The sequence below is a fragment of the Microtus ochrogaster genome, linkage group LG5 (assembly GCF_000317375.1).
Source record: "Microtus ochrogaster isolate Prairie Vole_2 linkage group LG5, MicOch1.0, whole genome shotgun sequence".
Classification (NCBI taxonomy): Eukaryota; Metazoa; Chordata; class Mammalia; order Rodentia; family Cricetidae; genus Microtus; species Microtus ochrogaster.
Window position 1 is genome coordinate 39,036,761 of NC_022031.1, and position 26,823 is coordinate 39,063,583.

Genomic DNA, 26,823 nt, shown 5'->3' on the forward strand with positions numbered 1-26,823 from the left:
GGGGTCTCCAGCCTCTGACTTCCCGTTTGGAGAACGCAGCCCGGGAGCCCGAGGCCGAAGGCGACACACAGCTGGCCCATAACAAAGAGCCAGGGTCCAGGGCGCGCTGCCGCCCCCCGGGAGGTTTTGGAAACGCTGAGCGGTCAGGGCGGGGCTTCAGAGCGCCGCAGCCAATCATCCGAGGCCGAAGGAGCTGGGGGCGGGGTTTGGTGCCAGTGGCTGCGGTGGCCAGGCTGGGTCCGAGCATCCCGCGGCTTCGGACCCGCCCGGCCCGGACATGGCGAGCGTCCGGGCCTCCCCGCGAGGCGCTCTGCTGCTTCTTCTGGCCACGGCGGGGGTCGCGGAGGTGTCGGGGGGCCTGGCTCCGGGCAGCGCGGGTGAGTAGCCGCGGGAGCCACGGGCGGGGCGGTCCCGAGCGAGCGTCTCAGCGCCCCAAGATGGCGCGGGGCCGGGGGCGGGGTGCGCGCGCCCCCAGACCCGCGGGCGGCCTGGACCCTTGCGGGTCTGGAGCGCGGGGCCGGGACGGAGGCCGCTCCCCTTCCTTGCCGTCTCTGCGCTGGAGATCTTCCGTACCCGAGGGGTGGTGACTTGGGTTCGAGGCCTTGCTGTATCACCTCCCAGACAGGGGCCCCTTGCCCTGCCCGACCCTGGTGCCTGGCCCGGGTCCCTGTCAGAAAGCAGGGAGGTGCCTGGGCTCCGGATCGCCCTAACCCGCGGACGGGATTCGTAGGTGCCGCCCTCTTACCGCTGCCCGGACAGTTGTTGTCATTTTTGATTTGACTGACTTGGCCTGAGTGGCGGTGAGCTCCACAAGGCTGCCATGTGGGTGCACTGTCCGTCCGATCCCCGGGGGCTGGGACGGGGGTGACTACAAACTGGTAAATCACCCTGAGGCCGGCCGGCCGCCTTGAGCAGAGACTGTTCTTGGGCTCTCTTAGAGCAAGCAGTTACCTCCATCAGAGATGGGTAGGAAGCTTGCCCGCTTAGGATGCTCCTGCCCTTGCTCAGCTTTCGGACTTGACACTAACTTGTGCTTCCCGGGAGACCTCGGCCTGAGAGGTGGCTTAAGATAGGAGCTCGAAGGAGTTCCAATTCAGGCAAACATATTCAGAGAAGAAGTGAGAGCGAGGCTGCAGGGGCACAGAGGAGGGGGTGACATTCACCTAGAAGATGAGAAAGACCAAGTGCCTACTACCTATACTAGCCATCAAAAGATACCTGGGATGACGGATGTAACGGAGGAGTGTATTGCATAGAGGGTGAGGTGCATAGCGAAAAACAAACTCAGTCTCAACAAGGTTTTTAAGAAAGTCTATAATGTTAACATTGTGGGGTTTTTGTTGTTGTTTTGTTTATAAAGGCAGGCATTTGAAGAAGGGAGGGATTTTGTCAGGATTAGTTAACTAGTTGAGTTCTAGATTTAGCTATACACTAGTAAGGAAAATAATAGAAAAGAAAGAATGTTATAAATTCTTGACGAATTCATCTTACCTCTCTGTGTTCTTGTTAGCCCGAAGATATGAACTGTAGAATACTAGCTGCCTTTTCTTATCTCCTACTATTGTAGAGTAGGGCCTCGAGGAAAACCTTAGCAAGTTACTTAGCCTTAATCTTTTTAACTTTAATATTCACACTTTTATATATGGTATTGTCTAGATCAGCGATTCTCAGACCTGTGGGACACGACAACCCTTTTACAGGGGTGGCCGAACTCCATCAGAAAACACATATTTACATTATGATTCACAAAAGTAGTACAGTTACAGTGATGAAGTAGCAATAAGATAATTTTATAGTTGGGGCACATCACAATATGAAGGGTCGCAACATTAGAAAGACTGAGAACCTCTCCTTGAGATTTTACTGTGAACATTAGCTGAGGTAGCACTTAGCATAGCAGACACCAAAATGCTAGCTCTTAAATGTATTTGGACAAACAAGGTGTAGTGGCTTACACCTGTAATTCCTGGAAGACTAAGGCAGGAATGCCACAAGACCCAGGCCAGCATGGATCACAGAGTGATACCTTGAAGCAACGTGCGAGTGTGAGTGAAACACCCTGCACTGTAGCCCGTCCTGTGCATTCACAGCAAGAGACCCGAGAAGTCCTTTGACAAAGACCCTTATTTGCTGAGGCGTCAGGAATGCCTGCTGGATGTGAGTTTCTTTTGGGGGTGATAGAAATGTTGTATAATTGAATGTGCTGAAAATAACTGAATTAACACACCCTAGAAGGGTAAACTTCACAAGACGTGATTTACATCTCAATAAAACTGCTGTAGAAAGAAGAAAATCGTCTACTATTTAACTTTCTTTATAACACTATGGAACACACTGGGCTAGTTATTTCCAGTAGCCCTTCCATCTCCAAGACATCTGTGATTTCATACGGTTTACATTATTTGATAAAAAGAGTTAATTCCACGTTCGATAGTAAATCGAGTCTCATTTCTCACACTAAATTCTGGGAAGCATATAGTGTGGGTTTCTTATGTGAAGGACATTGGCTAACATAATGGACAAAAGCTTTCACTGTGGGTCTGTAGAAGGTCTGAAGCAGAAATTGAGAACACAATTATTAAATTGTGTTTCAGTGAAGGCCTGGTTTGTAGTCCTGTTCAGACGGTCTCATTTCCCTCTCATTATCCCCATCCAAGATTGTCTCCTCTGGTACAAAGCTTTCCAGGTCACTGACCTCTTCTGCGCTATCTTCCCGGACTCTTCTGCTCCTGGGGTGAAGATAAGGGTGTGCTGTAGCTTGTTCACTGATCGTCTCATTAGAGGATGGGACAAGAGCCCACGCTGCAGGCTCGGAGTCTGTGTCTATAGCACCTTAGTGGCTCTGTTTCTATTTAAGATGTTTTGTAATAATACAAAAAAGAGAAAGACGGGTAACATTAAAGGCCAAGTTTCAAGGAGTTGACATTTGAGGGATTATGTAATAGCCTAGAATCCAGGAAAAGAATGTTATGAATTTTAAGTTAGGAAAAGGAAACGCCTATCTGGAGGAAAGTAATAAGAAGCAGATTTTCTTCCCTCTGACTATCTTGGCCCATGATGTGGAAAGAGTAAGGGCTAGTGACAGACCCGATCCTACAGTTTGTCCTGGCGTACCGTAGTTGGAGTTCCTCTACCGTAGGAAGAACAGAGCCATAAGACCCAGAGTGTAGGCTAGGGCTAGATGGTGCCTAGCTTTGCTGGAACCATCTGGTTTTATTTTGTGTATGAAGAGAAATCAAGAATTCTACATAAGGGAGATATGGCTTGATGTATATTTTAGCCACTGAGCTATTTTTCCAGCCCCATAGATTTATATTTCAGATCACACTTTCTGAAACCCGAAATAAAATAGAAATAAAGTAGTAATTATATATAAAAGAGTAAAGAGTTACTAGAAATCCATTAGTGTTTCAAAAAGGTGTGGGTGGCCCAAGCCTTTATTCCCAGACCTAGGGAGGCAGAGGCAGGTGGAGCCCTGTGAATTCAAGACCAGCCTCATCTACACAGTGAGTTCCAGGACAGCCAGGGCTGCATAACGAGACCTTTTCTCAAAAACAAAAAAACCACAACCACAACAATAGAGCTCCAATATTTCAAAGAAGATAATGGTGACTTGGGAAGTTGTGGAAGTAAAAGGGAGTCAAGATATCCTGACAGATCAATGTGGGCAATGTTGGAAGAATTACAGGTTATTGCTTGTTTTATCTTAAAGAGCTTGATAAAAGTGATGCCCTTTTCTAAGGTAGGAAAGATGGGGAAAGCAGTACTGGGGAGAATTGATTGGCAGGAGAGGCAGGAACAGAGCCAAAAGTTTCATTGGGGGCTGAGGATGTAGCTCAGAGGTAGAGCATCTAGAATGCACAAAGCCCGAGTTCAGTCCCCAGCCCTGGAAAGTGCCGGGGGCCAGAGTCGAGGAAGAGAGAAGTCCATCTTTGTATGTGTTGAAGATAGATATTAGGAGTAGCTGAGTGCCCCAAGTCTTTGTTAAGCTGCTATTTAATAGTGCTGGAAATCACAACCCGAGTTACAAAGTGGTGTGGAAAAATAGACATGTTCTCTCCTTTTGTGGGGCTTACAGTTCAGTGGGAAGCTCAGACTTTTAACATCACCAGAGCTTTAAGCATGGTGGCATGTAGTGGTAATACAAGAACTAAGGAGGTAGAGAGGCAGGGGGATTTCAAATTTGAGCCCAGTCTGGGCCACCTAATGAGACCATGTCTTAAAATGAAACACATAAATCTCTAAGAATTGCAGAATGTCTACATTGCTAATACATGGTTTAATTAGCACATATCAATTTAAATTTCAAGTCTAAAGAATGTATTTGAGAAAAAAAACTGATTTCATCAAGCATGTAGCACGTGATATGGCAAATGCTACAAAGCTTGGAGATAACACGAATATTGCCAAGATTCAGGCATGGTGGCATGTGCTCATAATTCCAACACTCAGTGGGTGAGGGGAGGAATTGCAAGTTTAAAACCCACCTGGGCTTATAGCAAGTTCCAAGCCATCCTGGCTCTTTGTGGGAGGAACGTGTCTCAAAAGCAAGTGGGTGGGGATGGCACACAAGGACAACTAGAGATGGTTCCGTCAGTAAAGTACCTGTGACGCATGCCCAAGCCCTGAGTTCAGAGCTGGGGCACTCACACGAAAAGTCATGCGCCAGCATATGTCTGTAATCCCAGCACTGGGTCCTGGGTGGTGGGTGAAGAAGTGGATCCCTGGAACTCACTGGTACGGCCCAGGCTCGGGGAGAGCCTCTGTCTCAAAGAAAAGGAGAGTGACTGAGGAGGACCTCAGCCATCAACCTCTGACCTCCCAACATGTGCGCCCACGTGTGTGCACACATATAAATGAGGTTTCTTTAAAGCTAGGTGTGATAGCACGCACCTGAATACTGGCACTTGGAAGATGAAGGCACGAAGACTAGGCATTTAAAAATCATTCTTTTCTATATAGTGAGGCGGAGGTTAGCATGCTTTATGTAACCCTGTGTCAACAAAATTTTATATATATATATAATATTGAAAGAGACATTCTAACCAAGAAATGTCATTAGAAACTAAGTTTTGCACCATTAGATCCCTTGTTTCTGATGGGAGCCCTGGAGAATGAGGAAGGGAATTCCCCAAGAATCCTGACAACTAGGATCCTCAGAAGAGTCACCCCTAGTTGTTTCTAATAGCGACTATCTGAGTTAGGTGCGTCTGATGACGAGGAATGGAAACGAGATAGCTGGCTGAGATCCGGGGCTCTTATGTAGCATCTAAGGAAATTGCGTGCACCAGGGGTGGGGCATTTCAGCACACTCTTTACCTTCCAGAGCCCTAGAGAAAGTGGAAAATTGCTCAGAGCAGCCTGTGTGAGAGAGCCCTTCCCTACCATGCTGCTGTGTGCCTTTCTTACACTTCCTCTTTGCTCCTGCACTTTCTGTGTGCTCATCAGCATCCCTAATTCCAAGTCTGTTGACCCTGTAAGCCTGTCACCAGTGGCTGCTTACCTTCTGGGCACTTGATTGACTCCAGTTATAGATATATTTTAAATCAAGCTGATTCCTGGATTATGAGAGCATCACTGTAATTTAGTACTGAGATGATGAAGTGAGAGACGATGCCCTGTACTTTCTTTCCTGTTAAAAGGCAATTATATGAGGCTGGAGGAATGGTTCAGTGCTTTTGGGCATTTGCAACTCTTCTGAGGCCCCAAGTTCTTTTTGCAGTACCCACATTAGGTAACTCCAACTCCAGAAGATCTGACACCCACTTCTTGCCTCTGTAAGCACCCACCTATATATAACATACACACAAAGACACGCACACACATAAATAATAAATAAAATAAGCCTTTGGGCGGCATAATTAACAAGAAGGCTGGAGAAATGACTCAGCAGTTAAGAGTACTAGCTGCTCTTCCATTCCTAATACCCAGGTAGCCGCTTGCAACCATCTTAACTCCAGTCCCAGGAGATCTGACGCCTTCTGACTTCCATGGTCACTGCACAAACAAGGTGCACATACATACATGCTGACAAATCACCCATACGCATTAAATAAATAAAGTTTAAAGGCATAATATAATAGATATGTTAATTTTTAATCAGTGAGCAGATTTTAACTGAACAGTGTACCAGAGGCTTACAGTCACTGTGTGATACCCAAGTGAAACAACGGAGAAGAGACGAGGGTTAAAGGTTCCACGTCTGACACTTTGATTAACCAGAAAATCAACAGCCAAATTAAAGAAGAAAGACTTACTGTGGGTTAGATGAGATCAAGTAGATGTACATTTTCCTCACTAAAATAATTAAAGTTTAAGGAAGGGAAAACTAGGAAAAGATGTGGAAATTTAGAGTTCGACCAGCAGGAGATAGGCTGCTGATTAAGAGTGACATCACCGTATCTCTAAAAACAGGGAGAAATAACGTGGAACTTTTATTGGTATAAGAACCAAATGAGGACACTGCAGTGTTGACAAGCAGTGGGGGTGATCTGTAATGCAGAAACAAACTGTGCATCTGGTTATGTGTGTCTAGACAGATGGAGCGTGACAAGACACTAGCAGTGTTGACTGTGTGCTGGGTATATGGTTAAGCATTTACTTTTGGCTCTTCCTTGGCTGATAAAATATATAAATAAATACATATATATGCATATCTTTCTTTGTTTGGGGGAGAGTGGAGGGGCTTTTAAATGGTCTTTTTAGACAGTCTTGCATTGTAGCCCAGGCTTGCCACCAACTCATAGTGACCTTCCTACCCAAGCCTCCTGGGTGCTAAGATTAAATAAAGGTCTGTAGCACAGTGCTCATCTTATATGTTTTTTAGGGAGTAAGTGAGACAGTTTGCATGGCTGTATTTATAAGTTAAAGTTACAGTTATTTAAATATTTTTAGTGATTATCACTTTCTAAGTTGTCTTAAAAGTCAAACTTTACTTAAAAGATTTCACATACTGAAAATAAGAATTTATCTTTTTATTTATAATTTTGGTATTAGCCCAGATTCTGTTTTTCTATCAGTAGTGTAGGATATATATGAATATGTACATATGTACATATTCTGTTTTAGTAGTTCTTTAGAATGTATTTATTGGAGGACCTGTTTTCTTTGGCATAGAAAGCAAGAAAGGCTTTGCAATGACAAAATTGAATTACAGCTTTTGGGAGGCTTCTGTGGCAAAATCCCTTTTAACTTCAAAAAGCCTGTAATTCTAATGGTGTTTATTTTTAGATTATGGTGTGTATCTGCTTCCTTACATGCTCTCTGGCCTTGCACTTTCCGAGTGTAGCTGGAGCGTGTGCCTGTGCCCACTCGCCTCCTGTAGTTTGCTTGTGGTCTCCAGCCCCAGCCAGGCCTTGGTGCTTCAGATCATTGGATAATTCTGCTCGAATATTCCCAGACTACACCAGTTCCTTCTTAAAGCCAGCAAACGAGGCCGTTAGCATCTCCCATTGGTTTTCATTAATTTTATAATCGGAGTCTGAGACCAAGCCTGCAAGATGGCGTCTGTGTGTCTTCACTGAGGGTAAAACCTGTGCTTTTTACTCTCATGTCAGTCTCGGGCTTTATCTGAACGTTTCTCCCCTTGTCCAGGTCCCTTTTATGGCAATGAGCAGAGCTTTAAACTACAACAAATTGGGTTAGCAAATAAGCAAATTAGAATCAAATTATAAAACAAAGTGTTTCTGGAGTAGCTTGCCTTGTAGAAAACATTAAGCACTGCATTGTGCATTGTTTGTTCCCCTCCTCATCTGCCACCCCAGTTATAGCTGAATAATGACCCAGTTAATCCATTTTAATTATTCTAAAGAAGATAAAGTCCTTTAATTGCTACTTGAATTGCATTCAGATTTTTCATATCCTCGGTGAAAGCATATGAAGGGAATATAGGTATACACTTATTTCTTGAAAAGGATGTAGTGTTAAAGATTATAAAAAGGCTTTTTTTGTTTGTTTAAAAGTAAGAAAAGTGTTCACTAATACAGTAATGTCTACTGTTCCCAATCAGCGGGGGCAGTGTGATGGGGCAGTGGCTCCCAGGTCTGTTGGAGGTGGCAGCCCTCCCAGGGGCGGAAGTGTACTATTAGAGAGGAATGCTCGGTTGAGAGGGAAAGGGGTTATTACTGCAGGACTCCAGGCTGCCCTCTTTCATCCTATTTTGTCAGAAGTACCAGAAAAAGCTTTTGGAAAAGCTAGAAGGAAATATGCCAGAATGTCAGCAGAGATTGCGGTGGGACAATTGGAGTAGAAATCATTTTCCTTTTCATCTTTATTTTTCAAATTTTGTGGTTTCTTTCTTTTTTTGTGTGTATATATATTTTTTTTAGTTTTAGCTTTGTGCCAACACAAAAACACAACTGTCACCTCAAAAAGGATAAGCAGTAGTTTATTCTGAAGCCACATAAAAGTGGCCATGGCCCAGGAACATAGATTTAGGTTACCCCAAATTCCATGTTCCAACGCTGTAACAATTTGGTGAAGTTTTTATAGCAGTAGAGCAAAGAAAGTCATAAATAAGGCACTTTCAAATACATTGGTGGAAACATCAAGTAGGTGGGTTGCAGCAAAGCAGTAACTTCTGTAGGCCTGAGATACTGTATGGTGGCGTTCTTAGCCTTTGGGTTGTGGAAACTAGGATTTTGTTAAGTTAATAATCACAGGGTCTTTAGGGGCTAAAGATAGCCCAAGATAAATTGTAGTTAGGCTCTGGACCTGCGATACTCTAACCTGTCCACTGTCACTGATGCGAACTGTTGGTCAGCACTGCAGAAGGGTCGGTCAGCTGAAGGTGCTGTTTCTTTCTGGAAACTTCTCATTTGAAAGTCACGCCACAATAAATTTGACCCTTACTATTGAATGTAAAATGGAGGGGTCTGTATTTTATTTTATATAAACCCTCCAGTTGCTATTAGAGTATATTTTGTGACTGTTTTAAATAGACCTTTGCTTCAAGAACTTTTTTTTTTCCACAAATTTCTATGCCCAAATCAGACTCCTGTCTGTCTGATTGTTTTCTTTTTGTTAAGCCCATGTTTATTGGGACCATATGTTACCCTGAGTTATCTTTGCTCAAAATCAGCTGCATTTTCTGCCCTCATATGACCTTTGTGTTAGAGGGCAGTAGAAAGTGCCAGTTTCTAGAGCACAACAGGTCAGATAAGGGGCCTTCGCCGTCAGCGGGGCTGCAGGCAGAGCCTTTGGAGGTGCAGCGCTGCCGTGAGGGTCTCAGGAATGCTTGGGCCTTCCCTGGAGAAAGTAAGACTAATTAATACAAGGCACTTTTTCCTTCTGAAACGTAGTGACGTGTGTGTGTTTGTGTGTGTGTTTAGACTTTTCTTTCCATTTTTAGATTTAAAATTTTTCTCTTCAACCTCCTCTGTAGCCCAGGCTGGCCTTTAACGCCTTTCTGTTCCTTTTGCCCAGGCTCCTGAGAGCTGGGGTTGCGGGTCCGCATCACACACCAGGCTGTGCTGGGGTTGCCGGTTTGCATCACACACCAGGCTGTGTTTGCGAGTCTCTCAGTCACACACTGAGAACTCACAGAAGCTCTTCATATAGAATTCCTACGAGAAAGCTCTCCCACAGTAGTCTTTCATGAAAACCAATTGTCCAGTAAGACCACAGGCCCCACCATTGCTTTGTGGAGAAACTGTTTCCAGTGTTGAGCTTGGCAGCCTTTTGATTCTCAGGGAATCTCTCTCTCTCTCTCTCTCTCTCTCTCTCTCTCTCTCTCTCTCTCTCTGTGTGTGTGTGTGTGTGTGTGTGTGTGTGTGTGTGTGTAGTTTAGTTTTGAAATGGTCTCACTGTACAGCCCTGGCTGGCCTGGAGCTTGCTGTATAGGTCAGGCTGACCTTGTATGCTACTATTGGGATTAAAGGCAATGCCACCAGACCCAGCAGAATCAATGTCCATTTACATATATATAATCTCTCCAGCACATTAACCTAGTCACCAACCAGGAAAGCATTACTGAACTTCTGTGTCAGAGTCTTTATCTGCTTCCATTGTGTAGGATTAACTGAATTATTGGTCAGTGGTTGAATTCACTCTCTATTCCCCACCACCACCACCAGTGACTGAGAGGTCAAGTTGATAAATGACTCAAATCCCAATCCTCCAGTCGCAGGCTAGTCTTTTAGACCTGACTAGTCCCTACCCTGAAGCTTTGCAGTTGGGTTACTTCTTATCATAACAGAGGTGCTCACCTATTGTTGAGGAAATTCCAAGGATCTAGCATCTTCCCTCTCAAGAGCTAGAACAAAAGCCACCCAGATTCTTCACTATACAGCCTAATCCTGGGAAGAGGGAGTGTGTACTTCTTGAACTGGGTCTTGCCTTTACTGGTTCACACTGATATCAGTATATTTTAGAACCCTAAATACTGTGACTAACAGGAATGCCACCTCACCTGACAGCAGTGTGTAGCACATGCCACCATCTTGAAACTTTCTACTTAGCTTGGTTTCGTGGGTGCTGCTCTGGCAAGCAGAACATGTTCCTGCTCCAAAGGGAATAAGAAATAGTATGTTCTGAGCTAAATGTGAGCGACCATGGCCCAGGAGCATGAGTTCCGGTTACCCTAGATGATACGGTCCACTGTGGAAAAACTTCTATAGTGAGACTACAGGAGAAAGTAATGAGTCAGTAGCTTTTACAGTTACTAAACATGTCAGTGGGGACAGTAGGTCAGTTGATTGTAGCAGAGAGGGGAGATTTCTACTCTAGGTTTCAGATGCTATTTGATTACACTTTTCATTTGCGAGTTAGTTAAAGCTGGTTAACGATCTGCTAAATTAATACATTCCAGAGATTTTATGTGATAGTCAAAGGATATCATATCTGGTACAGAGGTGGGTGATACAAGACTCTTAAGGACTAAAGCTAGCTCAAGATAATTGGGTTTACCACAATCAGGAAGTCCTAATCAGTCTGTAGAATATTCAACTAAAGGTGGCTTTTTCAAGGAACTTCTGTTGACAGTTCTTCTTCTTAGTTTTCTTCCCATATGTTGACTACTTTCCTTCACCTCACACATGCAAAATAAATAAGCAAGTGAATAAATAAAAAGAAATTATCTGAGATGTTTAGTAGGTGGCTTTTAATATTTATTTATTTATTTTTGGGCTGGCCTTGAATTCTGAGTCTTCCTGCTTTTTCAGCCCAAATGCTAGGTTCACAGATATGGGCCACCACAACCAGCCAGCAGGTGGCTTTCTAAGCAAACTCATTTTCTTTTCCAGGCTTCAATCTGTCTTCTGTCTCTGTGGGCACCTAACATTCCTTGTAGTGTGTGTTGCTCAGTGGCTGCCCTCTCTCCTCTATTTCAGCCCCCTTTCCTGTCCCTCATGTGGCTCAGCTGTGGCTGTTCATTAGGCTCTGCTGCTGTGTTTACTTCTCAGTAGAAACTACCTGGCAGCATCCTACCCCTTTACGCTGTATACTCATGACTTGCACATTTGAAATTTTTTTTGAATGTGGAGTTTATTGAGATTAAAGGAATGGGTAAGGGAAGAGAGAATGGGAGAGAGACAAAAAGAGAGAGACAAAGATGCAGGGGGGGGGAGAGAAGAGAGAGCTGCCTCCTTAGAAAATGGCAGAAAGTGTGCATTTGGATCTTTAGGCTGGGCTGTACTCCAAGCTTTGACTCTGGACTCTACCAGAGTTTCCATCAGAATATCCTGCAGGAACCTTAGACTCAACAAGTCCTAAACAAAATTCACTATTTTAAAACCAGTTTAGCTTTGTGTTACAGTTAACAAAATATTGTCTGTAGTAATCTTAATGACTGAAAAATATATAAGCAAGCTTAGTAGAAAATGTATCACATAGAAAGTACACAATAGCCAAGCAGTGGTGGTGCACGCCTTTAATCCCAGCACTAGGGAGGCAGAGGCAGGCAGATCTCTGTGAGTCTGAGGCCAGCTTGGTCTACAAGAGCTAGTTCTGGACAAGCACCAAAGGTACACAGAGAACCCTGTCTTGAAAAGACAAACCAAAAAAAAAAAAAAAAAAAAAAGGAGGAGGAGGAAGAAGAAGAAGGAAAGTACACAATAATAGTAGCTACTTTTATCATGTGACAGTCTTTCCTTCCTATTAGTTTCTCTAGAGCAAAGACCATGTCTCTATTTTGGCATCTTGGTTATAATAGATGCACCTTGAAGATCCAGTTAAAATGAGTAATGACAGCCAGACATGATAGTACATGCCTTAGGTACAGCCTCTAACACCAGAATTTTGGAGGCTGAGTCAGGAGGATGAGGAGTTTGGACGCCATCTTATGGTGCATATCAGGAGGACCTGTCTCAAAAACAGAAAACAAAAAAACAGCCTATTGAACAATGATGTTGTTTAACCGTGAGACGTCTTGTTTCCTTTTCTCCCTAGGTGCTGTATGTTGTAATCATTCAAAGGATAACCAAATGTGTCGTGATGTATGTGAACAGGTAAGCTGGATAATAATTGTGGGAACAATCAGATAAGTCATTTATTAAATTTGTTTTTGGAAAAGTCTTATACATCAACTTATAGTTTACATCACAAATAATGTGTTAGCTGACCTGAAGCACTGAAAAGAATCATAGTCTCATAACCTGAGTCGTAAGGGAACAGTCAGGCCGACCCAGATTGAGGTCCCTTGAAACAATGGCCTATACTCTTTAGACATATCAGTTATATTAAAAAGACTACTGTTATTCAGCAAAGAAAAGCTGAAGGATGATTCTAGATCAGATTTACTAAAGAGACTTGACAGCCAAGTGCACTGAATGATCCTGGAATAAAAAATAAATTTCATAACAAAAATTAGTGAGATGAATTAGTGAAATTTGATTATGACCTGGACATAAACTGATAGTATTCCATCAGTATTGGGATCCTGACCTTGGTCATGGTATTGTGGTTAGATGTGACAGAGCCCTTATTCTAAAGAGATAACATGCTAAGATTTAATTCGGGTTATTTTTGTTTGGGGATTTTTCACTGACAGTGTCTCATGTATCCAGGCTTGGGACTATTGTTGTACACCACACCTACTTCATGCAGTGCTGGAACTAGGACATGGCGTTGTGGACATGCTGGGCAAGCTCTCTTCCAGCTGAGCTTATTCCAAGCCCCTGCTAGGGTACGGGAACAAATAATCTCACTGTCTATAATGAGTCCTAAAGTAATCAAGCTGCTGATACTAATTATAGTGCACATCTGAGATAGTTAAAGCAAATGTAAGGTGTTTATAGTTGTTAGACCTGTGAAGACCACGGATTCATTGTCTTGCTCTTTAAGATTTTGTTTTCTGGTTGAGCCTTTTTATGCAACTTCTACTGAAGCAATATCTCTTTGTAAAGTCTTAGCTTTTTTGTTTCATCATCTTAGGGCTATTGTGTAGCTTTAGAAGTTCTCTAGAGCTTGAGAAGTAATGATCTCAGTCGTTATGCAAATATTTGTAGTAATAGACTGAGGCAATGTCACCTTCATTTTGTAAGTAAAGAAATTGAGATATAGGAGTTAACTAACTTACTAAAGTTTCCACACCAGTGATTGGAGGAAGGGAGACTGAGTGCTCAGCATCCCTCTTTGTGCGGTCCATCCTTAGCCACTAAGACACAACTGTGATGCCAGGCCAGACAGGCTGTGCGCTCTCAGAGGGTATGGTTTATGCTCTCAGCCCATCTCACCAGTGTTCTAACTTTTTTCGGGAGCTTGGACTTTTTTATTTATTTTGTGTTTGCTTTTGTTATTTTTGAGGAATAGAGAGGAGAAACTAGATGATTTTGAAAGTTATTTTTATTTTTATGTTTACATTTGAGGGTTTTGCCGATATGTATGTCTGTGTACCACTTGCATGCCTGGTTCCTGCAGGGGACAGAAGAGGGTGTTGGATCCCCTGGAACATGAGTTCCAGATGATTGTGAGCTGCCATGTAGGAACCGAACTCAGGTCCACTGGAAGAACAGCCAGTGCTCTTAATCGCTGAACCATCTCTCCAGCCCCCAGGAGATTATTTAAAAGTATAACTTTCTCTGTATTTCCTTCCTGCCCGCACACAGAGAGAGAGAGTGCCAGATTTACAGGCTGTGGTCTGAGTAGTTCAACAGTGGCTGTTTCCCGACAGAAAAGCCAAGGATCCTGCAGTTGTTCAGTCCACAAGACTGGAGGTCTTGGCAGTCTTGGGTTGGTGCTGGAGACCCAGGGAGGTCTGAAAGAGCTGTCAGTTTTCGGTCCACACTGGGGCCCTGAGGAAGCAGCATCCAATGTGAGTGAAGGAATGGCTCAGGAGAGATGAACTCAGGTGAAAGGGAGCGCAAGCAGACAGAAAGCAGCTTCCTCTCCATGTCATCTTATGTGGGGTGCCGCCAGGTGTGGCCCAGATTGAGGGTGAATCTTCTGACCACAGATGATCCTGATTAAGGGTGGGTCTCCCACCTCAAATAGTACAGCCTAGAAAAATCTTCCACAGATACCTGGGTTTTAGTTACTTCTAAATGTAGTCAAGTTGAGAAACAAGACTTAGCCCTCACATACCTGAAATGTGCCTAAGAAACCTGGAACTCGAGTTTTCATTTATTTAATTTTTGACTCAAACTCATGCACCAGGGATGGCCTCCTCCTCTCACTTCCCAGGGGCTAGGGTTACAGGCCTGTACCACTCTATCCAATGTAGTTTTCCCCTTGGTGTGGTATGATAGTACACACTGCCAATGTGGTCTAGTCTAGTCCAAGCGCTATAGTTACAGGTGTGTGTCCCCATACTCTATTTTTATTTAATTTTGCTTGATTTACATTTAAATTGAACAACCACATTTGATTTGCATCTGCCTTATGAAATAAAGCCAGACTCTTTGATCAAACTGGAAGATTTTTTGGTTGTTTTGTTTGGCAGGTCTTCCCTCTGAATGATAATAGATATAGGTGTCCCTTCTTGTGATGTTTAATAGTTACTGTTGATAATTGCCTAAATGCATTAATTCACTAGATATTACAAAATGGTAATATTCTAATTCCTGTTACTTTTTAATTATAGTTGCTAGTTATGGAGACAAGTGGCTAAATAATAATAGTATTATTTAGCTTGTTTTTCTCCACATTAGGGTAATAGAAAAGAGTTTCAACTTGGTGTGATTGGATTTTTCGTGATTATTTCCCAAATTAATCAAATAATCTTACGAGAGATGTTACCTCAAAAGCTGGGTGTATAATGCTAGCACTCTGGAGACTGAGGTAGGAGATCCTGAATTCAGACCAACCTGGGATATACAGTGAGAACAAGTGTGTAAAACAGATCTTACCTCAGCTCGATTTAAAACCCTCCCAAAGTTCCTTCTATAAAACATAGCCTTCGAGGAAACTGGGATATCTAGAGGATGATACTTTTAGAAAACTCTTCTTTCTTAAAAAAAGAAACAGAAAGAAAGCTCAAAGGTTTTTGTCTTTTTGTTTTGTTTTGTTATATTTTTTTGTTTTTTGGGTTTTTTTGTCAAATAGATTTTCTCCTCAAAGAGTGAATCCCGACTGAAACATCTGTTGCAGAGAGCCCCAGACTACTGCCCAGAAACGATGGTAAGCCCTACATCACTGTGACAGCTTTTGTATACATGAAGCCATGGGCTGAGTTACTTTTAGATTTATCACACTTCTCAAGAGTGGTTGAATATGTGATCAGAATAAAATTTTAAACCCAAAATAATCTTCTTATGAACTGCTAAATAGATTAGTGTCTTTCGCCTTTTATCCTTGTTTTAGTGCCTGGGAATACAATAGTCTTAACTATCAATGTATTCCAGTCTTTAAATTTCACTGCTGTATTTCATCTAGAATTTAGAATTCTATCAGTGATTTGACTAATTTTATGAAATCCATAATAACTAAATTCAATGTTTATTTGGATTTTGGAAAATTGAATTTGAGATAAGAAAATATGTGGCTGATTCCTAACCCTCCATTTCTGTCACACTCTTGTTGATACATGGCCTGAAGTCTGAATAAGGAAGTCTGACATGTCTCCAGGGTTTGGGCTGTTTTCTTTGTGTGAAATGTGTGTGGGCCAGGCCAAGAGCGCACAAGCTTCTGTGAGAGAACTGTAGATATAGTGGCCTCTGCTGTGTGCAAGAGGGAAGTGCTGAAGGTCAGACAGTGCTGACTGTGCTTGAAACCCGAGTAACCTGGCTCATTCCCGGTACTTTAAATGGAAAAACAAGAAAGGCATATGCAGTAGTTATCATTTTTACACTTGGTGTGTGCATGCATGCGCATGTGTGTACACCATGGCAAATGCGTTAAGATCAGAGTACAGTGTGTGCAGGTGGTTTGCTCCTTCCGCCATGAGGGTCTGAGAGTCCCAGAGATTGGCAACACTACCCTTACCCACTGAACCATCACACTGGCCCAGCTTTTATTTTTATTTTTTTAAATATGGAGTTAGCCCTATGCTTATATGGTTTCATCCATAATCCAATTAACTGTGTATAATTTCTGTAGAGATTATCATGTATAGAAGCTAGTTATTTGCATAAAAGCATTTTGGTGATTACAATTTCAGGTTGAAATTTGGAGTTGTATGAATTCATCTTTGCCAGGTAAGTAAATTAATTTTACTAATGTAAAATCTGAACCATAGTCCTAAACCTGATTTGTATATAGGATTTTAAAAATGATTTATTTCTTATTGCATTGTATGTGTGTGTGCATGCACATGTGTGCATGAACATATATACATGGACACATGCACACCATGGCACCTGTGTGTTCAGGGGCCGACTTTGCAGGAGCTGGTACTCCTTTTTGCCTTGTTGGGGTGGGTCTCTCGCTTCTGCCTTGTGGCAAGGTGAAACAGCAGCACATCTGTTCATAGTTAAACAAATGCAGCACAAACAAATGTCTCCTTTACGGAGTTACAGTCATATTCTGTAGCGAAACCAAATGTAACACATCTCTGTATAGTTAAATAATATTCTACAACGTTTGTACTCTGAGTTTCCTGTAACGTGTGATCTTACTGACTGTACCTCCTTGTAATGTCACCTTGGCTTTAGACCTTAGGCTCTCTCCCCTGCTCCCTCTTCCCTGCTGTAGGAGCTACAGCTGCTCTAGTATGTGGAACTCCCCCTCCTCTCTCCACACTGGGCAGCTAAGTTGTTAACTAGTCGGCCCTAGGAAGGGAATTGGCCGTTTGTGTGATTAATTGACACCATGGCCTGGATCTCAGCATTCAAGTAACATCTGAAATACAAAACCAAAGTTAGCTGGAAAGATGACTAGCCCAGAAACCTGAAAATCACCTTTGATGGCTTTTTCTTTCTAGTCCCATTAACACACCCTTTGCAAGATCTTGTATCTGTCTCTTCTATTCCTAGTTCAAGTCTTTGTCACTACATTCTTGGGATAGAATATTGTATAGTCATAATTAATAGTTACTATATATTATAAATTTATGATTAATGTTTCAGCACATTATTTCTGTCTTTCTCATCTCCTTCAGAAAGAATAACTCAGGGATTTCTGCTTCCATTGCAATAAAGCCTAAATTCTGTAGCCTGACATTCCTAGTCTTCTGGAATTGAAGCTCATTTTCCATCCCTGGTTAAAGCCAATGCTTAGGAAACAGGAATATGCCCTGTGTTCTTAGCTTGAAAGAGTTTCTTAGTATTCTCAGAAGTTTGCATTGCAAACAAACTGAGCAGTGCACGTCTGTTCAGCCCAAACTACAGTCTCCACAATGAGCTGCTTCTTGTATATTTTATCTATTTTTTTATAATTTCATATCCCATGTAATAGAGTAGCTTATATATAGTAGAGATTCAATAACAAAAGAGCTTGTTGAATAATTTTATTTTCTGAGGTTGTTGGGTGTTTGGGGATAGCAGTGTACTGCATTATGAATAACAGCTCGCACAGCTTATGATCCCTGCAGATTCTGTTCACTAGTCTAAGAGTGAGAGTGTCTGAATACAAGGAAGCAAACTAAACCAAAATAATACATAGTCATTTGAAATGATTAGGTGTGCCCATCAAAGCCAGGAGTGGCTCGTAGAAATTGATCCTGCATGTTTTCTATGTATCAGTTTTAAAATAAGATAATGAGTTTATGCTACTCTACATATTTAATATTTTAACACAAAAGATGCACACGCTCATTTTTTGACTATTTGCTTAAATCGTATCAGAATTATTTGTATGCGATTCACGGTATGAAATAAGGAAAAGGCCTTTCTCCCTGGCTTTCCTTACTTTGCATGTCCTCTCATAGACATGCTGTTTACCCAGGATTGAGAATGACCAAGCTCAGGGCGAACAAAAGGGAATAAAACCAAAGGGTCTAATAGTCATGTAGTGTGGTACCCCAAGGAAACTGACATCACTGGGAATTAGGACCAGGGGAGGTACATAATCGTTTTGAGGCCCTGCTGTCTGAACTAGTTTCCTCATGGACATTCACTTTGTCTTGTAATAATATCCATTAGTTTTGTATACTATTTGTCTTCATTGATACTTAGACCAAAACACTTGAAAATTTTGTTTTTCAGGTGTGTTTAAGAAGTCTGATGGCTGGGTTGGCTTAGGCTGCTGTGAACTGGCTATTGGCTTGGAGTGTCGACAGGCATGCAAGCAGGTAACACCCGGCAATCAGGCTCTTAAGCACCATGGAGTACAGTTTGAGTTTTAGCTGCCTTGTCTACTTTGCAGCTTTGGAGAGGTGACCTGCAGAAACTACCACTTAGCATTAGGTTATGTCTCAGTTGCGGCCACTACATGTATAATCCTCAACCTTCTCTTTTCCTGTCTTTCCCTAAATTTATTTATTTATGTGTATGGGTGTTTTGACTGCCTGTATGCCTATGTACCACTTGTGTACCTTGTGCATCTGGAGGCCAGAGAAGGCAGCAGATCCCCTGGAACTGCGGTTACGGACAGTTGTGAACCAATGTGTGTGTGCTAGGAATTGAGCCAGTGCTCTTAGCCACTAAGCCATCTGTCCAGCTCCATTTTTCTTTCTTTCATCTCTCTGCCACACACAGAAGAGTTTATTGGGACCAAGGCATTTTGTCCTTTGCACAGGACGTGCTGAGTCAGTGCAGCTCCAAATGGTCATGTGAAGCTAGGGTACTGTTGGATGAGAGCAGTGGCAGGCTTATTCTGTGCTCCTCTTCCCTCTCTGTTTCATCATGGCTCTACTCTGAGCATGTGACCCTACCCTGTCTCTGCTCTGGAGACATGGGACTCCTCTAGTAAGCTTTGGCTTCTCTTTGATAGGAGCATCTCTGCTACAAATTCAGGGAGGCCCCTGAGTTCACTGCATGTTTTTTAGGAGCTTCTCGGATTTAGTAATATTGGCTTCCTGGCTTCTCTACTCCAAGTGGTGGTTTAGCCCTAACTGGGATGCTAGCTGTTTAAATGGTTATTTAAACTGACCTGTAAACATAGCTGGAGCTTGCTCTGGGCTTTGTGAGATGCCAGTGTTACCTTCCCTTCTGTTGTTGCAGTTCTTGTGTGCTGTTTTTGTGGAGGGGTCTTTGTGTGGCCCTGACTGGTCTGAAACTCCTGTGCAGATCAGACAGGTCCCAGGTTATAGCAGTTCTTCTGCCTCTGCCGCCCGAGTGCTAGGGTTATCGGAATGAGCCAGTGTACCAGCCTCACCTTCACTTTTATACACAAAGCTGTCTAAGCCTGCACTGCAGTGTTTGGGCAGCACATGGCCTAGCTGTCTGCTACTCCCCTCCAAACGCTGAGGCAAAGTTGAGTTATATAGGATTTGAACTAAAATCCTGGGGACATAAAGCAGTTGCCAGCCATTCTTCTTCCTGCCCTTTCCCCAACTACACCTCCCCCACCCTTATCAGTTAGTTTGCTAAAAATTGCACGGGACTAGGTGACAGAATAGGAGGAAGTGAAATAAAGGATGCGATCCCATGACTCTTGAGCAGTGTCTCTACGCTGAACCTGATGACGTATAGAAGAAAAACCGCTTGGCAGCAGATTTGCTTTGCCTTGTTTTGCAAGCACATACTTCATTAAGATGAGTAACCTGCTGTGTTTCTGAGCTCAGCCTCTGACGATAGAGAGGGTAGTGCCTTCTTCATACACTGTTGAGAAGGAACCAGAGGAGTGGCTGATTGACTGCTGCTGTGTGCTTCTGCAGCTGCGCTCTCCGTTATATGGGGTGCTGTTCTGAGGAAATTGGCTTGAGATAGTATAAAATGTTGAATATGAAGGGTTAAAGAAAAAGCAAAATGTAAGTGCCCTGGCAGAGCTTCACAAGGAAATTCACTAGCATGGAATTCAGCTTTTTAAAAGACCTCTGATTTATATTTCCTTCAAAGTTGTGTAGTTTCCAAAATAACAAAAGAACCATGTTGTTATGTGAGATTGAAACAAATCATAGAGCTTAGGCCGGAGCTCTGCATATTAAGTAAGTGCTGGAGTGCTATTTGTTTTAAAACATTGTGTAAGATTTGTTGTATTCTAGGAACTTCCAAATATTTGAGTATAAGGTTTTCTTTGATGAATAAAGAATAGTAAACCAACAATTAGCATACACTAATTTGTGTCCTATATAAAATAAATAGCATGCATAGTAAGTTAATGAAGATTTTTGTTTGCTTTTAGGCATCGTCAAAGAATGATATTTCCAAAGTTTGCAGAAAAGAATATGAGGTATGTGTCTTATTTGTCAGATTTGGATAGACTATTCCAGTGTTCTCAGAACTGACAAAATCACTTAATTTTAAAAAAAATTACTTATTTTTAAATAAATTGCATTCTAATTTAGCAGAAATTTTAGCCTTGGTAAAAACCATCTTTTACTCTCTAAAGTGTTTTGACTTTGAGGTTTGTTGAAATTAAGTATTAATTTTAAAGAAATTCTTTAAATCTCTCATTCAAAGATTTCATCTGTAGTATTTTCTTAACAAAGCCACTTGTACTAAGATTCTGAAATCATTTTTTATAGGTTCTCTATCCTCTTTTGCCCTTTTTTTATCTGTGGACCCATCTTGGTGTCCATCTTTATAAACTGCATATCAAGAAGAAATGTAAACTAAGAAACTCACACTGCTAAGATGAGCACTTCACACTTCAACACCCGTATTGAGGAAATGCTGCACATCTGAAACCCTTGTCTCCGGATGGGTTTCCAGCTTTGTGTCCCCAGTGGGCAAATGGTGGAGTGGGAGCAGCGGAGGCAGTTTGCCCCATGCACATGTGCGAAACTCCTTTGGGTGCCCATATTCTGGAACCCCATCATCAAGTGTGACACTTGTATCACTTTTCAGAGTGTACGGTCATGTAATTAAGAGACTTGAATGCACGTCTCCTTTGTCACATTACTATCTGGACAGTGGGGAGCCCATTAACATCTGTGTACTGGAGAAACAGTAATTCCTGGATACTTCCATATTAAAGTTCTGGTTATTTTTTCTTTTCTTGGGGTCTGTAATTATACCTCTTCATTAACATTTTTAGACTGCAGAGTCTGATTATCCTTTGTCCCTTTGTTCTGTTGGCTAAGTTACATCTGCTCTCTGAAGACAAGTTTCAAGTTAACTTCAGCTTCCCTCTGTTCTTGTTGAAAAAAAAAACTGCTATAAAGAAGTAAAGAGCCTCTTTAAATGTTTTCTTACCTCTACCTTTGAAATGACCATTTGGGTTCTCTTGACTACGTGGCTAACTGTGACAATTCCTTCTTTTCTTCCACATGATGTCTGACACTGTCCATCTCCTGTAGCCTGTCCTCCATTACTTTAGTGTGCTTCCTTCTCTTGTCTGGATTTCTGCACTGCCCTAGGAAGTCTGCAGTGTGTTGATGAAGGCCGAGACAGGAAAGGTAAGAGAGATAAACACTGTGCTACGGTAGAGATAAGAGCAGATTTCACCCCTGCCTGCCTCTCTTTATCTGGTGTAGAATTAATTCAGCAACTATTTTTCAAAAGTCTATAGAATGTGTTTCTTCCTTATTTTTTTTATTATAAGCTCAAATTATTCAACATAATTCAAAACTCGGTTTGATTTCCTACATATTATTTAGAAATAATGAGAGGCAGCAGAACTTTAATTCAGGAAGCTGGTTCTACATTTTACACCCAAAGCAAATCCCAGCTGAAGTCTAGTCTAGCCATAGGACCATCTGTGATCTCTAAGGTGAATTGGGTAAATTTGGCAAAATATAGTCTATTTATCTTGCTGGTTCTCTGTTAACATCAGAAAAAAAATTATAAAATGGGCCTTTAATGTCTTTTCCTTAGCCTTAAGATAGTTGTAAGATGAATCCCTACATGTTGTGGTTTTAGGGGCCACATTTACCCTGAAGAACAGATCTTAGGTAGTTTGAGTAGAGATTTAGAGACTGGGCGGTTACATTCAGAAGATCCTGTTATCTTCATTGGAAAACTGTTCCTGGTTCCTTTAAGGGAATTTCCTAGGAAATTTACTTTAATAAATAAAGACTATATTGCCACTTAAGATTCTGTTTTATTCAGACCAACCTAAGATAATCCAACTAAATATGGAGCATTTTACATCGGATTTTATAGTCTGGTTTCTAATGAACATCAGCAATATTAATGAAATTTTGAAAGGCAGATTTATCTAACTAGAAAAAGCACAGACTTCAGAGTCAGACCTAAGTTAGAAACCTAGCTAAGGGGACTGGGGAAATGACTCCACAGTTAAGAGCACTGGCTACTCTTGCAGAGGTCCTGAGTTCAATTCTCAGCAACCATGTGGTGGCTCACAACCATCTATAGTGGGATCTAAAGTCAATAGAGCACTCATTTACATAAAATAAATCTTTAAAGACAAATCCCAAACCTAGCTGAGCATGGTGGTACACACCTTTGATCCCAGCACTCTGGAGGCGGAGACATGAATCTCAGTGAGTTCCAAGCCAGCCAGAGACACATGCTGAGAACCTATCTCAAAACAAAACAAAATTTTAGTTAAGATGTTTATAGCTTAACTTCTTTAATAAAGGAGTTTATCTAATTAAGTCAGATTAGTTAAAATATATACTGGGGCTAGAAATATGTGTCAATACTTTAGAGCACTTCCTGCTTTTTCAGAGGATTTGGGTTCAATTCCCAACACCCACAGGGCCATACAGAACTCTCCCTGATGCCCTCTTCTGGCCTTTCCAGGCACAAGGCATACCGAAGTACAATACATGCATAAACTTATACATATAAATTATGATAAATAAGCCTAAAACTACTATTTTAAATATATACTGTATGCATCAGGACTTAGGAAATCATAAGTAGAGCCAGTATTTTGGGAGTTCCAGGAAAAACTTTGCAAAACAATGATGAGTTGGTGTGGTTGGTTAGTAAGACTGTGGACCAAAGGCATGCTAGGAAAAATGCATGTGGCTCATGCAAGGGGCAAAGAGAAGGACAAAACTTGACAGTCTCACTATGTAGCCCTGGCTGTCCTGGAACTCACTCTGTAGGCCAGGCTGACTTCAAACTAACAGAGATCCACCTGCCTCTACCTTCTGAGTGCTGGGATTAAAGGCATCTGTCACCATAACCTGCCAAGTTTTAAATAAAAAGGTATGTGTGGTGGTGGTGGGGGTCCTATAATAGAGGTAGTTTATGTCATTAGAATGCTGAGCAGTAAGAATTCTGTGAGTCAACTGTGTGTGCACAATACACAGACAAAAGGAACTTTTTATAGTTGTAAAGATTCTATTATATTCTGTTGTCAAAGGTATATTAAGGATTCTACTTATATAAAAGCAACTAACTTTTTAAAGAATCAACACTTTAAAGACGGGTAGAGAGGAGAAATTCAAAGATTTAAATGAAGAATCGTTAATAGGGTTTGTCATGATGGGTTGGATGTAGATGACATTGTCCAAGGATGTGGAATAATTACCTAATCGTTTAAACCCAGTGTCCTGGAATACTCTTACTATCGTCCTGTGCTTGAAGGTCCTATGTATCAAAAATGATTTTAAAATCATAGTCCTTTCTTAGATGCCTAAGACAAGTAACATAGATCCTCTCTGCAGATAAGAGTCTAAGGGAAATAAGCAACCCAGTTTTTAAAAAAAGTCACAATAAAATTTACTAGAAAATAAGGTCATCAGAGAACAGCCAGACCTCAAGGCATTTCTGCTATAGAAACGATCACATGCAGACCATACAGATATTTAATATGGTTAAGAAACAGAATCCTAAAAATACACAGAGCACATAGAATTGGGAAAGAACTTAATAAAATTTTAGTTGAAGAAATAAAAATAAAGTGGAAGCTGGGGATGTTCTTCTGTGATCCAAGTATTTCTGAGATAGAGGAGAAAGGTCATGAGTTCAAAGGTCATACTCAGCTGAATTTTGAGTTTAAGCCAGCCCAGGCTACAAGAGATCCAGTCCACACATTATACACATACATCATTAAAAAAATTCTTGCAATAAGAAGTTAAAAAAAATCTTCTCTTTCAAAGATGGCCAACTGCTATTGTCTCAGTAGCAACATAAGAAGCCAGAAGACAATGTTTACATTGTTCTGAAAGAAAATAGCTATCAACCTAGAATTGTGTATCCAAAAAGATTACAGGAAATAATGCAACGTTATGATAGTTTGAGCGGAGGGAGTGGGTTGACTGAGTAGGGGGACAAGTAAGAACAAATTATAATAATATGTGCACACACATAACACAGATATACATATATGTGTATCAGTGTGTGAGAGACACTGTCACAATGAAACCTGTTTTATGCTAACTGAAAATTCAGTGGGCCTGGAGGGTGGGTGAGTGAATAAAATGCTTATGCAAACATGAGAACCTGAGTTTGAATACACAGGTAAAGCAGCTCAAAAGTGTGCATGTCTGTGATTCCAGTACTACCAGGGCAAAGTGGGAGACAGGAGGATCTCCAGAATCTCACTCTCAGCTAGCATGACATGTGCAACTAGGGAACCACCAAAACTGTCTCAAACAGGGTGGAAGGTGAGAATCAACACCAGAGGTTGTTCTCACATCTTACATGCACTGTTCATTTACTCACTGCATGCGTGCACACATGTGCACACACACATGCACATACATTACATGAACGTCATATGCACACGCAAAAAATAATGATTTCTTAAAGATTTTTGTTTGTCCTTTGAGATAAGATCTCACTGTGTAGACCAGGCTGGCTTCAACTCATAGAGATATGCCTGTCTCTGCCCTCTGCCTCCAAGTGCTGGAATTGGAGATGTGTATCACCATGCCCTAGGAATTTCTTTTCTTTCCTTCTTGTTCTTTATTTTGTTTTGTTTTGTTTTGAATTTCTGCTAAGAGTGAAAGATCTGACTGATGATCTTTTCTCATTTGATCACTCCCTGAAAAAGTACCTGAAAAGAATCCCTCTTTTGGTGCTTAAAGAACGTCTGGGCTGGGAAAGTGACTCTGTGGGGAAAGAGGCGCTTGCTAGTGAGCACAACTACTGCTTGCCACCCACAGAATGCAAATGGTAGAAAGAAAACCTGCTTCTGTAAGTTGACCTCTGGCCTCTACACTCATGCTGTGGTATGCACTCACCCACACACATGCATATATACACACAAACACACACATACAAATAGGTAATTGTTAAAAAAAAAACACCTTAGATAACATTTCTTTAAGAGTTATGTATGTTTGAGTGAGATCACCAAGTTTTGTTCTAGGAGCTCCCAAAACCAACCTTTAACTTGATTATTCCCTCAGAATCACAGCCTGGTCTACAGAGAGAGTTCCAGGACAGCCAGGGCTACACAGAGAAACCCTGCCTCAATAAAAATAGAAACAAAAACAAGCAAAACCAAAACAAACAAACAAACACACAGTTTTCTCAGATTCTCCTGGGTTTTTTCACAAACATGGTCCTTGAGCCACTGGGAAGTATGGGACAGGTCATGAAAAGGCTCGTGGCGTACAGTGCTAGAACCTGAAATAACATGCAGAGCACCTAGAGTCCGATTTTACTTTTAACTCTTTTCAGGAGCCCACCAACCAGCTCCCAAATAATCATACGGAGACTTATTCTTTCTTGTGAATGCCCAATCTTAGCTTGGCTTAACGTAAATTATCCCATCTACCTTTTGCCTCCATTCTATTCTTTCTCTATTCTATATACCTCTCTTTACTTCTTACTCTGAGTCTGGTTGTGTAGTTGAGTGACTGACCCCTAGAGTCCTCCTCTCCTCCTTTTCTTGCCTTCTGTTTATTCTCTCTGCCCGGCAGTCCCATCTGTCCCTCTCCTGCCCAGCTATTGGCTGTTCAGCTAAAGCAGGAGTTTTAGACAGGCAAAGTAACACAGCTTCACAGAGTTAAACAAATGCAGTGTAAGATAATACAACACATCTTTGCATCATTAAACAAATGTTCCACAGCATAAACAAATGTAATGTCTCTTTTCTTCCTTGATTGTCAGAATAAGTATTGTTAAACGATGGGAGGTAGTAAAATGTCCAGGGACTTGCTGATGGCTTATGAGTTCAGTTTTAGTTCAGTTCAAGGTCTGTAAATCCATGTCATACCTTAAAGCCAGACTTCCCTGACACTGACCTGGCATGTGGCCTTCCCATTTGCTGTTCACACCACTGAAGTGCAGTGCGACAAGCTGCCTTCAGCCTTCCATGCTCCTGCTTGCTCCCTCCTTTCTCGGCTTCTGCTCCAGGTCCAGGACAGTTTTCCTGTCCCTTACTTCCTTTCTTCGGTCTAGTTCTTTGATGGTTTTCTTTAAAGAAGGTGACAGTGAGAAAAGCCAGAGAGATACTTCTCAGAAGATTAGCCTTAGAGAGAGAGAGAGAGAGAGAGAGAGAGAGAGAGAGAGAGAGAGAGAGAGAGAGAGAGAGAGAGAGAGA

The 26,823-nt window shown here is 41.8% G+C and overlaps 1 protein-coding gene across 1 annotated transcript in view; it reads left to right on the plus strand.

Annotated features, from left to right (window-relative positions):
• The first annotated feature begins 234 nt into the window (after positions 1-234).
• Reck (reversion inducing cysteine rich protein with kazal motifs) overlaps positions 235-26,823 on the plus strand; it is a 66,882-nt gene continuing 40,293 nt past the window's right edge. The window contains exons 1-6 of the mRNA XM_026786606.1: positions 235-377; positions 12,385-12,443; positions 15,478-15,552; positions 16,532-16,568; positions 18,516-18,601; positions 20,596-20,643. Of these exons, the coding sequence (XP_026642407.1) occupies positions 278-377; positions 12,385-12,443; positions 15,478-15,552; positions 16,532-16,568; positions 18,516-18,601; positions 20,596-20,643 (405 nt within the window). The 5' untranslated portion in view covers positions 235-277. The remainder of the gene's footprint in view (positions 378-12,384; positions 12,444-15,477; positions 15,553-16,531; positions 16,569-18,515; positions 18,602-20,595; positions 20,644-26,823) is intronic.